Source organism: Dunckerocampus dactyliophorus, chromosome 2 (genome assembly GCF_027744805.1).
Source record: "Dunckerocampus dactyliophorus isolate RoL2022-P2 chromosome 2, RoL_Ddac_1.1, whole genome shotgun sequence".
Lineage (NCBI taxonomy): Eukaryota > Metazoa > Chordata > Actinopteri > Syngnathiformes > Syngnathidae > Dunckerocampus > Dunckerocampus dactyliophorus.
Window position 1 is genome coordinate 9,353,878 of NC_072820.1, and position 12,727 is coordinate 9,366,604.

Here is a 12,727-nt window from a genome sequence, read left to right on the forward strand (position 1 = left end):
TTTAAAAATATATATACAGATATAAAGAATATAAAGATGTAATTATGATAAAATGAAGACCAATAAATACTATCCAATAAAATGTAGTATTGACATTACGGGTTGCCATTAGCAAAGTAGTTCACCTTCATAACAAGAAATTCCAGAGTATTAATGAAACGCATTTAATGAACACATGTCAGTTTGAAATGGCCTTTGAGCTTTAATTAAGAATATTTAATGAAATTCCAGTCTCCAGGATTTCAGTGGCATACTGGAAATTGCAATAAAATGAAAGGAGTGAGACATCAAATGTAATGTGGTCTTTTAATTAAAATTTCATTGTCTCACGTCATGGCCACCCTCCACTGTTAAGTCGGAGCTCTGTATTTCAAAGAGGCATTCCAAATCAGTTTCTAATGCGACCTATTTCTTTGTTTCACCACGCTCTGTTGTTTCTGCTCACCACAGAGTTTTTGCAAGGACTTTTCAGAGTACGTCTCCCGGTCACACCCCTTCCCAATGTGACTGGTCTGCAGCGCCACCATCACTTTTATGCCAGACAAAGGCTCGCCGCATGTTTCTAAGTGCATCTTGGGAAACAGGGGCTTGCTGCCGGTCCCGGGCTCATAGTCCACCCGCTTGTTCCAGCCTTAAAACACAAAATCAGTTTAGTCAAACCAAGGTTGTAATGTACTGTATGTGTAAAAAGTATGCACTTCTTGAAGACACAATCAGGCGTGGACAAACACAGCTCATTAGCATCAAAGCTACAGACACACAAAACAGCGTGTTCGCAGTAAAGGCAGACTAAAAACATTTTTAATCTGTCTAGATTTTGGGCAAAGCACCTCTGGTACACTATCGTAGGACCTCTGCGATTTATTTTAAAATCGTTGAAGGAAACAAAGAAAAAGATTTAAGCATGCATTTGTTCTTGATAAACAGATTATTTTCTTAGTCGATTAAGCTGAAGCTTATTGTTCTGATTAATCGAGTAATCGGTTAGGCCCCATACGGACCAAATTGATATGAATCAAACACAAACAGTTACTGGTTTGGTCCACAACAGATCAGAAAAGAGGCCGAAATGTTTTCCAAATGCAAAGCTGATGTGCGTGAATATCTTGTTTTGCACAAGCACAAAGATAATAGGTCTGCTTTCATGGATGACGAAGGAAAGTTTTAAAAATATCACATTTCAGAGGCTGAAATCAAATATTTACATGTTTAAATAAAAAAACAGGGACTCGATTACCAAAATAGTTGTCAATTGATTGGATAATTGATGAATATTAACAACTAAAAGGCTCTGATCCACTTTTTCTTTGCCGTTTTCGTGTTTGAAAACAGCATTCAGTCTCTCGTTGGTGTTATGTTACGTCCTACATGAAACATTTCAAAATATTTGCTCTTTATGGCTAAAGGTTTACTTACGTATCCATCTTAGATGACTTTCCATGTATGACACTGATTATTTCCCTGCACATCTATCCTTGCCATTCTAGTTTTCACTAATGTTATGTTGTGCAGACACAACATAACTGTAGTTTCTCATGTCTTATTGCATTCAGTTGTATCAGTGCTGCTCCAAACCACATCTTAGTTCTAGCTCCCGAAGCAGTGTTACATGAAACCGCATGACAAGTATATTTACAGAATCCCTCATATTAGGTTCAGCTTCTTTTCTCCTGGCTGTCTGAGAGCATTCACGTCTCAGCAGATATACAAAACACCACCAAAAAGACTGTAGTGCTAAATGGTTCACCGTAAGGCGGCAGGAATAACCAACTCTTCTCTGTCTCACTTTCACTTTGTTTCTCTCTTACGTCCCTTGAGTTCTCATTCTTGATCTTTTCCTCACTTCCTCCTTCATTCCTGGGTGAGTTGGACTTGTGAGATGCTGTCAGTGCTGACAAGGAAGGCAGCAGGAGAGTGTCTGCTTCCAATGGTAGGCTCGCAGTGAAGGGAACACTCCCAGCCAACTTTCTCTCTGGAGATTTTGGTTCATTTCTCTTTTTTTGTACCTCGGGGTTTGATTTCAACGAGAGACATTCTTTCTAAAATGAAACCAATTCCCTTGAGGAGAAGGATGTGCTCAAAAAGAGCAGGCTTCAATTTGATACATTTCAGAACACAGTCTTAGTGTTCTTTATACTGCTATTAAAATCCGCCAATACGTTTATGTCATTTATAGATTACAATATGTGTGAACAGTAGAAAACTTGTTTGGTTATCTCTGACCTTGCCATCCAGGTTTGCAGACAGGCTTGACATCAATATGCACAGCCACGTCCTCCTTTGCTCTCTTTTGGCCGCAGTCAAATGCTGTAACCATAATCTTGTAGCTTTGCTGCTTGTCATAGCTCAGCCGCTCCGTGTTTCTGATGTTACCTAAAAGCCACCAAATCAGAGTGGACATGATTAGACACAGTGTTCTCCTCTTTTTCAATTCTTTTTTTCTCAAACGAATAAGCCTCCCTGGAAGGGAAAGTGAATTATCATTCTGTTGTATATACTGCATTACATTTCTCCAAGAACAAGACCACACGATAGGTGGTGCGTCCTGTCCAAAGAGGAATTCCATATTTGATCCAAGCCAAAAGCACTGACAGCAGTGGGACTCGAAACCCACGGCCCTGAAGAGACTGCAGCCTTAATCCAGCAGCAGCGCCATGTCAGATGTCAAAAACACATCTTTAGAAGAGCATCAGTCAACATGCCTAAATTCTACACAAAGCCCCCACTAAGTGACGCAAAGCACAAATCAGCACGAATCAAGCAGAAACAAAAAGTTACAGTAAAATTTGTGCCACATTTGATACAGGATACGAATGCTGTCCAAATACTTATCAGGAATAAGAGCTGGTGCTTCAGTGGCTTCCTGAATTTGCTTACCGGCGGCCAGTGGATAGTTTGGCTCCTTTTTTTTCTTGGCGGCATGATCTGATGTAAATTGGCGACGCGGAAGGTGAGCGACGCTTCAGCGGGCTTGCTGGCTTTCAATCCTTTTTCAGCACCTCTGCGCTGCCCACGACAGCTTCTTTTTTCCTTGGCGGTTATGTGAATGTGATGTGTTGTAAATAAGGCGACGCTTAATCGTGAAGTTTTTTTTTCCGACTATGATCAGAATGTTTGGAATGCTGTTTAAGAATATTTAGAATACCATAAGAATATTTAGAATGCAGTCAGAGTTCAATTAGAACAACTTTCAAATGCCGTTCTGTATTTTTCCACTTCAAATCCATCTCAAGAGTTTTTGAGGGCCAGCCACAGGAATGGGCTCTAATATTTGGAGTGCACTCAGATTGCACTTCGAAGGGCATTCTGGCTCATTCAACCTCTAGTTTTACTAGGGTATAAACAAATCACCAAAACCATTCCATTATTCCATGTATTAAAAATATTAAAGTGCGCATGACACCAAAACACAAGTCAATCTTATTTTTTGCTGTAAAAAATAAAAAAAATGTAACATTAAAGGCATATTTCCTGCGTTTGATGTGAGCACGAACGTTGACATACAGTATTTACCCTTTTTTACATTTTTCGCCGCTGAAAAACAATCCCGTCTGACACTGCAGAAGGAGGAAGTGATGTGACTTCAAGAATACCCCCTCTCTGAAACACTCGGGCACACAGAGTAAGCCTGTTTACATTTCCAAAAGAAGCCGTTCACCCAATCAGATTCTTCTGTATTATGATCAGCACATTTTAAGGACAGCTGTTTTGCTACTGTGCCATAGATAAAGAAAAATTTGTGACTAAATGTGTATTTCCGGAGGGTGCTTCTCCTATCAGCTGTGCCGACTATCTTTCCTCGACCCAGCCTGGGGAAATCACAAGTACTGATGCAGATGGAAATAAACAAAAAGTTAAAAACTCAGAAGACATTGCACCGTGGAAAAGAGTGCCAAGGTGGCAGGAAATATATTCAGATTTTTTTCTACTAGATATATTCTACAAATCTTGGAATAATAATATGGGTTTTCATGGCAAATTTCAAGGCTACCTAAACAGGGATTGCTGCTCACTCGTCTTTGCGGTCTCTGCATAGATCTGTCACTGTCAGTCACTGCCAGTCAAACAACATAACATACCGATTTTTTTTACGTGTGTTATATCAGGTGCTCAATGAACTGCAGAGACAGTTCAGACTGAAAAAAGAAAAAAGATTGGTCTCGGAGGACTTAAAAGTACACTCAAGAAAAAAATAAACATTTTAATTTTCGAAAATTCCTAAGAAATACGGGTGAATTTGGAAAAATGACTTAGCATCAGGATTTCACTCCAAATTAGGCTGAAGACAGGTGAACAGATTTCTTGGTTCCGCTCGACTGATTGTGAGGACAAAAAAGAGTGCATTTCAGGCTTGTTTATGCACACAAGCTCGTGTTTGAAACTCAGAGATGAGTTTTACCACTGGTTAACTGTGCTCAAGCCTTCTCTTTAAAAGGGCACCAGAATGAAGCCAAAAACACACTTCTTCACGAAGCCACGAGTGTCGCAACCAGAGACGATCGAGCTATTGGCATGCTCCAAGCTGGACCGGGTTGTCTTGCTGTCGCCAGGGTGTTTGGAGTCCACCGCTCTACCATTACTCGTCTTGCTGAGCGATACCACGCCACTGGTTCCTCTAACGACCGCCCTCAGACTGGTCGCCCCCGTGTAACGACCTCTGTACAAGACCGCGCCAACCGGCCGGCACATCTCTGTGACAGGTTCTGGCCCGCCACCAGGTCCGCAGCCGAGACCATTGGGACACAGTGTCGTGAACTATTGACAGTATAATGCAATTCCTGTAACTTTTGGTTTGGGGGTGTGCTCTATTGTTTGGTTGTGTTAGTGGACTCGAAAATGTGCAAACGCCGTGTGAGTTGGCCTAAGGATTAGAAATGGATGTAGCGTTCATATAAAACTGGCAGATCTCACAAATAAAATTATTCTGCCCCTCCAAAACTCGTGTTGCGTTTCTTTTTTTCCTTGAGTGTACCTTTCAACACATTCTTATGCAATTGGGCAGACGGCAAATGTTTTTTTTTTCCTCATAGCTTATTAGAATTTTATTTTACTTATTTATTTATTTTTTTTATACTGTGCAAAAGAAAACAATAACTAACTCAGGTGTCCCTGCTTAGAGTTTCAAATTAGGCTTATGAAATGGTTCGCTGCTGCTCAGAAAGAGAGTATCATGGGTGACAAAAAGATGGGAAAAACAAAAGCGGAGAGAGCATGCATGGCTGGAAACTAAGCCCTACCTGAACCAGGCCTCACTGCACTGTTAGTTGTCAGTTTAAGGATCGAGTCCAGCCAGCTCATAAATCACAAGTGCTCTAGTAAGCCTAGTGATTGACCTAGAATGCAATGAGTCATCCAGCCACACGTGCCATTCTCCTGAGTTTAGGTTTTCAAGCAAGTTGTCGAGTGGCGCAAGGGTTCCTGGCCCTTGGACTGAGAATGCACTTCAGCAGTGCGATAGAGGTATGTGCTCCACATGACCTAGTCTGAAAGCATCGAGAAGACTCATAACAGACCATGTTGCAGGAGGAACCGCTTGGCCAAGGATGGGGTGGTCAGCAGATTTTGTTTTTACCGTAATTATAAACGGTGACAAAAATGTAAATGACTAATTGTAAGCAAACTAAATATTGTGAGTGTAAAGATGTTAAAGATATGGTATGAATGACTTGACAGTAATGGATGGGAAGAAGGGGTATTCTTAAAAAACCTCAAATACTAAAGTATTTGTTGGTATAGCAAACACAATCTATAATGTTTGGAGACGCACAATTTATTAATTTTATTTATTTTTTTATTTACACCCATTAGATTTATTTATTTATTTATTTACACCGATAAGATAAAAGTGCAGAACAATAAATGTCTAATATAATATAAAATATTTTGCCAACAAAGGGAGAAGAAAAAACTAAAATAAACAGGAAATACTAAAATAATAGCCAACCTCAAAAAGCTCATGTTTACTTTGTATCAGTGCTGGCATTAACATCTGCACTCCTATGTTGATTATCAGTCAGTTTATTATCATGACTGTAAACAAGGGATGTTAGTTAAATGCCGTTTAATTTACTGCCTCTTTTATTATGCTATAACTGCTGGCAGCAGGGTTCCACATTACACTATTAGCCCCATTTACAGCCATTTAACATCAAGTGTACAGCTAGAATCATTCTGGCAGGTTGGTCCACTTAATTTGATTTGTCTCTTAGATTTGTTCAAAAAACCCCAAGAGGAAGCGAGAGAGACTCACATAAAGTGCACACATACACATTAGCCCTCCAGCCTCTTTACTTCGGATTACACTGAACTCAGATCAACACAGTGTGGATATGGATGTCCATGGAGGAGCAAGCAAATAGCCCAAAGCTGAAACTTTGGACATGCTCAGAATAGCAAACAATGAAGAAATCAATCAGAATTGTGTCCTCCAGTTATCTAGGATGTGTGCAGAGAGCACAGCCTAAATAGATCTTGGTGCTAGTTTATCCTTGCGATCCTATGAATTATTTCCTAATGCTAGAATTAGGAATGCGTCTGTGAAGGCTCTCAGTCGTACAGGAGTTGTCCATCGAGGGAAAGGCTTCTTGAGACGTCATCTGTACTTCTGTGAAGAAGGTGTCGGACGTTTCGCTCCTCATCCAAAGAGCTTCGTCAGCGAACTAACAAGTGCTGGTAGCCGAGGCCTTACTGTATTTAAGGCCTAGGCTACCAGCACTTGTTAGTTCGCTGACGAAGCCGACACCTTCTTCACAGAAGTACAGATGACGTCTCAAGAAGCCTTTCCCTCGACTAGAATTAGGAGTTATAGAAATAGTAGTGTCTATAATAAACTACACAAAGATCCATTCATTCATTGTCTGTGCTGCTTGTCCTCACTACGGTTGCGAGGGTATGGTGGAGTCTATCCCAGCTGACTTCGGGCGAGAGACAGGGTACACCCTGGACTGGTCGCCAGCGAATCGCAGGGCAGACAGACAAACAACCACTCACACTCAGGAGTACCTGGAAAAAACCCACGCACGCACGGGGAGAACATGCAAACTCCACACAGACATACCCAAACACAGATACGACCCAGGTCTTCCAGATCTCCTGATTGTGTGGCCAACATCCTAACCACTAGACCACCATGCGGCCCACGTAGAGTAGTGCTTACAGTCGTTTATTGTGGTTAATTGGTTCCAGACCGATGAGTGAATTTTCATAGGATTCAATATTAATAAACAGAATATTGTCATAGTTAGAGCATTGCAAACCTGTTTAGGACTTTCTAAATACGTTTTTTAACATTATTACAGCTCTGTAGACATGAAATAACACCCCTATAGTCACCTTTACCCTCCTATTACTCTTTGTTTACACCACATACACCACACGGGATCATGGGACACAAGAGATGGCCGCCGCTAGCATAGCAAGCTACTGAGCTAACTAGTTAGCCTCTCCAATTTACTTATTCGAAACTGAAGTGTTTCAAATGGAGTGGGGAAGAAGGACAAAGTAAGAAGCCAAAAATGTACCACTTCCACACAGAATAGGAGAAGAACACTTTTTTCATTCTATTATACTACTTGGTTTTCAATATTTTTTGACTAACAAAAGGCCATAGTCAACCACAAAACCGCGATCATTTATTAATTAATTCATTTTTAATTTAACTAATTTAACTAATAAAGGCATATTATATCTCCTCATGAAAACTGCAATCTCTCCTCCAATCAAACACACATGTAAACACACTTACCATTGCGGTCAATGGCAAATGGTGTGCCTGCTGTCACAATTTCATAGTTGCAGATCTGACTGTATTGTGGAGAACAGTCCTGGTCCCAAGCCTCCACCTGTCATGGTACAAAATACACATCATACAGCTCTCAAGGCTAAAATGCTATATTACAAAATTTATATAAACTTTAATAATTTATCGGGATACATTTTTTGGATGCCGTCTTTAGCACAACCCCCCAATTATCCGGGCTTGGGACTGGCAGTGGTGTGCTCAAATAGCTGGATGTTGGGGCACTGGCCAAGAATCAGACTCTTACTGACTGCATGACAGGCAGCAACACGTATCATTCGGTATGTCATCGAAGCAGTATGCACATATATTTCTGATAATGATGACAACACATAACTGCAACATTTATAATGAATTATAAACACCAGTGTTTATAATTGATTGAACATTTGAGGATCTAATTTGAGTGCGATGACTATTCAAAAACAACTACTCAGCAGGCCTCACTTTTATTGTTTGTGTTTTTAGATTAAGTCCCACAAACTTGGACATTAATTAACTTGTGAACATGGCACGCAACCATAACAATGCTGATTTAATATTTAGACTAGTAGCATAATTAAGGTACTATTTATAATACATTATTTTAATTGTAATTAATATAAAATAATTGAGTTAATCATTTTTATTAAGTTAATCATTTTTATATAAAATAATAGTGAGTAAATTAATTGAAAGTTAATATTTTTGTCTGCATTTGTTAAACAATTTTGTTATTTTTTACATTTATATTTAAATTGACAAATATAGATTTTATAATATTTATAATACAATTTAGCATAACCAGTCAATAAGAAAATATTAATTGAAGTCATTGCTTCTGTCAACAAATTATTTCGGAAGAATGAGTTAAGAATATTATGATGAAGCGTTTAAGGAAAACTGCACTTTTTTTCTGAAAGTGAGACAAGAACACGTCTTCCATGTTTCTGTGCGTTCTAGATAGCCACCCCGTGCTGGCAGTTTTTCACTAACAATGCAGGTAATGGAGATTCACCTACTCTGCCTATAAAGCCCTCTAAAAAAACATCCAAAAACCTCCAACATGCGTACGTACAGTACATGCTGTAACCATGTAGAACCAGGTACATTCATGATAACATGTAATACTTAAAGTATTTTGGTCATTTTAAGTATTACCGTAATTTCTTTCCTGGGCGCATTTCACAGATCTCTTAGCTACTTCCAGCAACAAAAACAGCATAGAGCACGCATTCTCTGTTTGCTGCCACTAACCATGTGCCGATGCCGCCGACTACTTTGGGACAAATAAATATCCAGAACATTGTCCTTTTGAGCCTGACTATACGGAGGATGAGCTATAGGTTTTAGAAGCCGAGCGGATAAGATGAGAGGGTGAAACGTCTTAGCTGACAGGGGCCGAGACAGTCAGGACCGGCATGACTTGGCGGTGAAAAGTACTTCCTCGGTGTTAGCTCCTACAATAACAATGTCGCTATGGCTTGGTTTACTCATCCAATCCCAGCCATTTTTGGAACTAAACTGTGTGTGTGCACGCGTGTGCGTGTGTGTGCATGCGTTAAAATTTCCCTACAATGCGTAACCTTCTGTGCACTACACTCACTTCTTTACAGGAAAATGATCCATGCCGAGCTCTTATCAAATGCACTTCTGCCACCTTGTGGCTGTTTTTCTGGCTTAAAACTGCTGTAAAAGTGACATCTATTAGTGTGCAGTTGCCTCATCACCTCTTTTTTTGTCTCTCACACAAAAAAACGTAAAAGCCGTATAAAAATGTCTTTGGGATCGGGCGTTTGGACATATATAATTATGTCTTTGGTATTGAAGGAGTTAATATGCAGGTCAAGGCTGGTAAATGGAGCATTGTTGGCAATTTTTGGATGTTCTTTTAGAGGTAGACAGCTTTATAGGCGAAAGAGGTGAATCCCCTTTACCTGCATTGTTAGTGAAAAAGGCAGCATGAGTCGGCCATACAGTATAAAACACACAGAAAAGAGAAAGACGTGTTCTTGTCTCACGCAGGATTGTAGAGGATGGGCAAAATTCCCAAAAAAAGTAGTTTTCCTTTAAGTCACATTTTCATACACTATGGACCAAGCGTCACCAATGTGGTGCCCGCAGGCACCAGGTAGCCCCGAACAACCACGAGGCCCTGCGAGCTTGGTTTTCATTTAATAAAGTGAGATACACTAGAAAGAAAATGTGAAAATGTGAGCTGTGGATACCAACATTTTGCTAAGACAAGCATATTCACTTCGGGTTGAAATAAGCTATGAAAATAAATGTTACAAAAATGAGTAGCTCTCAGCCATTTTCATTTTGTACAAGTAGCTCCCACAAACTTCAAACACAGTGTTAAGAAAATACCTGCAAAATGCTGTCATAGATCTTGCCTTCAACGACTGAAGCCTTATATAGAGGCTCCCGAAACACTGGGCAGAACTCATTGACGTCATCCACCTGAATGTGAACCACAGCCCTGGGTGAGGAGATGGAAAGAAGAGCGAGGGAATGAAGGAGAAACCGCGGGGACACGCAGACATACATATTAGTTTGGAGGTGATTGATGGAGAAAAGGAAGAGCCGAGACAGGAAGCCAAGAGATGGATGGAGGAAAAGGGAAACGAGGAATTCATTAGAGATGATCAAACTTAATTAAAACCTATTTCACGGTCTATCTAAAGAACCCTAAATGAAAGGAGGGGACAGTTAAAGTAACATACAGTGAAATCTTCCGTACCACCACAATAGACAGAACCGAACAATGCAATGTAATATCCTGTGATACAATCTCTGTAGCGGAGTATATAAATAAAGCAATAATTCACATAAGTTTTCTTTTTCAGTGACCTTCGCTGTAACTTGTATCCGAGGAAGCACATCTGGCAAATTAATGACATTAGCTTAATGAGGCCTATTTAGAATGTCATGCAGTGATAAGGACACACATAAGTGTGCGCGCACACACTCACACACTACACCATTCATCTTCCACCTGAGAAATTCGTCCCAGATCCCCAAGCTCATAAATTTCCCTCTCACTGTCATACTTTTAGCACTGAGCCAGCAGCGTCCGTATTTTCGCAGCTTGTTGTGTGTGACTGAAGCTGCAAAGACTTTGATTTGATGTTGTCAATGCTAGTCGCCGCATCTGTCACTGTCACTCACAAACACGAGCGCACGCTATCCTGTCAACAGAAGTCGTCATCCCGTCTGGAGTGACAGATCTCAGCCAAAAGCAGGACAGATCCGGAAGGAGAGCAGCACAATAAGTACAACTAAAATGTAAAACTTGAGAAAGAGTATTTTAATTTGTACTGTATACTGTACAGTAATCACTCGTTTATCGCAGTTAATTGGTTCCATACCCGCACATGATAAGTGAATTTCCGCAAAATAGGACTCCTCTTTATAAATGGAATATTTTTGTAGTTAGAGCATAGAAAACCTGTTTACGACCTTCTAAATACGGTTTGTAACATTATTTGAGCCCTCTATACATGAAATACAGTAACACCCCTATCGTGACCTTTACACTTTTAATACCCAAAATAGTAGACAAAATAAGAGTAAATAAGCCAATTAAGACATAAATAAGACTGAGGCGGACAGGAAGCAAGGTCGGGGGTTCAGAGTTGAGTTTCAGTTTTGTGTGCGCCGCAAAAGTAGCCCATGTTTTTATTAAGATTATGATTATTATGTTATTATTATTGTGCCTGTGAGATCATTCAAACCTGTAATATAAGCCTGTTATTCAGGCGATCAAGTCTGGTCCAGGTGTGCCTCATCATACATTACAGAAACAGTACCGATACCTAGTGACCAGTGGAGAATACTACATTCTATCAACATCTTTGAATGTGTCTTTTGAACGCCTTATGCTTGCATTTTAGTTCATTTAGACATTTTTATGCTTTAAAATGCGTAAGTTGGGCAAAAAATATGTACAATTTGCTTCCATCCATCCATTCATCTTCTACCGCTTATCCGAGGTCGGGTCACGAAAGCAGCAGCCTAAGCAGACTTCTCTCTCCCCGGCCAGTTCGTCCAGCTCTTCCCAGCAAATCCCGAGGCATTCCCAGGCCAGTTGAGAGACAACGTGTCCTGGGTCTTCCCCGAGGCCTTCTACCAGTCATACATCCTGACCAGATGCCCAAGCCACCTGATCTGGCTCCTCTCAATAAGAAGGGGCAGCGGTTCTACTCCGTGTTTCTTCCGGATGACGGTGCTTCTCACCTTATCTCTAAGGGAGAGCCCAGCCCAGAAAACTCATTTTGGCTGCTTGTACCCACGATCTTGTCCTTTCGGTCCCTACTCAAAGCTCATGACCATCTGGGCGAGAACCATAGAGTCGGACTTAGAGGTGCTGATTCTCATCCCAGCTGCTTCAAACTTGGCTGCAGACCGATCCAGTGAGAGTTGAAGGTCACAGCTCAATGAAACCAGCAGGACCACATCCCTCAACCCCCTGGATGCGCCTAGAAATTCTGTCCATAAAAGTAATTAACAGAATCAGTGACAAAGAGCAGCCCTGGCAGAGTCCAACCGTCACTCGAAATGGGTCTGACTTATTGTTGGCAATGCCACCCAAACTCTGACACCGGTCATACAGAGAACAAACAGCCTGAATTTGCCGGCCCGATACCCCATATTCCTGGAGTACTCCCCACAGAATTCTTCAAGGAACACAGTCAAATGCCTTCTCCAAGTCCACAAAACACATGTAGACTGGTTGGGCAAACTCCCATGCAGCCGAGAGTGTTGAACTGGTCCACAGTTCCATGACCAGGACGAAAACCACATTGCTCCTCCTGAATCCGAGATTCAACTGTGGATCCTCCTGTCCAGAACCCCTGAATAGACCTTACCAGAAAGGATGAGGAGTATGATCCCACGATAGTTGGAACACACCCTCCCGTCCCCCTTCTTAAAAAGGGGGACCACCAC

General features: G+C 40.9%; 1 protein-coding gene across 1 annotated transcript in view; it reads right to left on the reverse strand.

Annotated features, from left to right (window-relative positions):
* Positions 1–12,727, reverse strand: part of clstn2a (calsyntenin 2a) — a 196,024-nt gene that overhangs the window by 40,200 nt on the left and 143,097 nt on the right. The window contains exons 4-7 of the mRNA XM_054755830.1: positions 10,148–10,259; positions 7,745–7,841; positions 2,224–2,373; positions 446–631 (exon numbers count right to left, since the gene is read on the reverse strand). Coding sequence (XP_054611805.1) covers positions 446–631; positions 2,224–2,373; positions 7,745–7,841; positions 10,148–10,259 — 545 coding nt within the window. The remainder of the gene's footprint in view (positions 1–445; positions 632–2,223; positions 2,374–7,744; positions 7,842–10,147; positions 10,260–12,727) is intronic.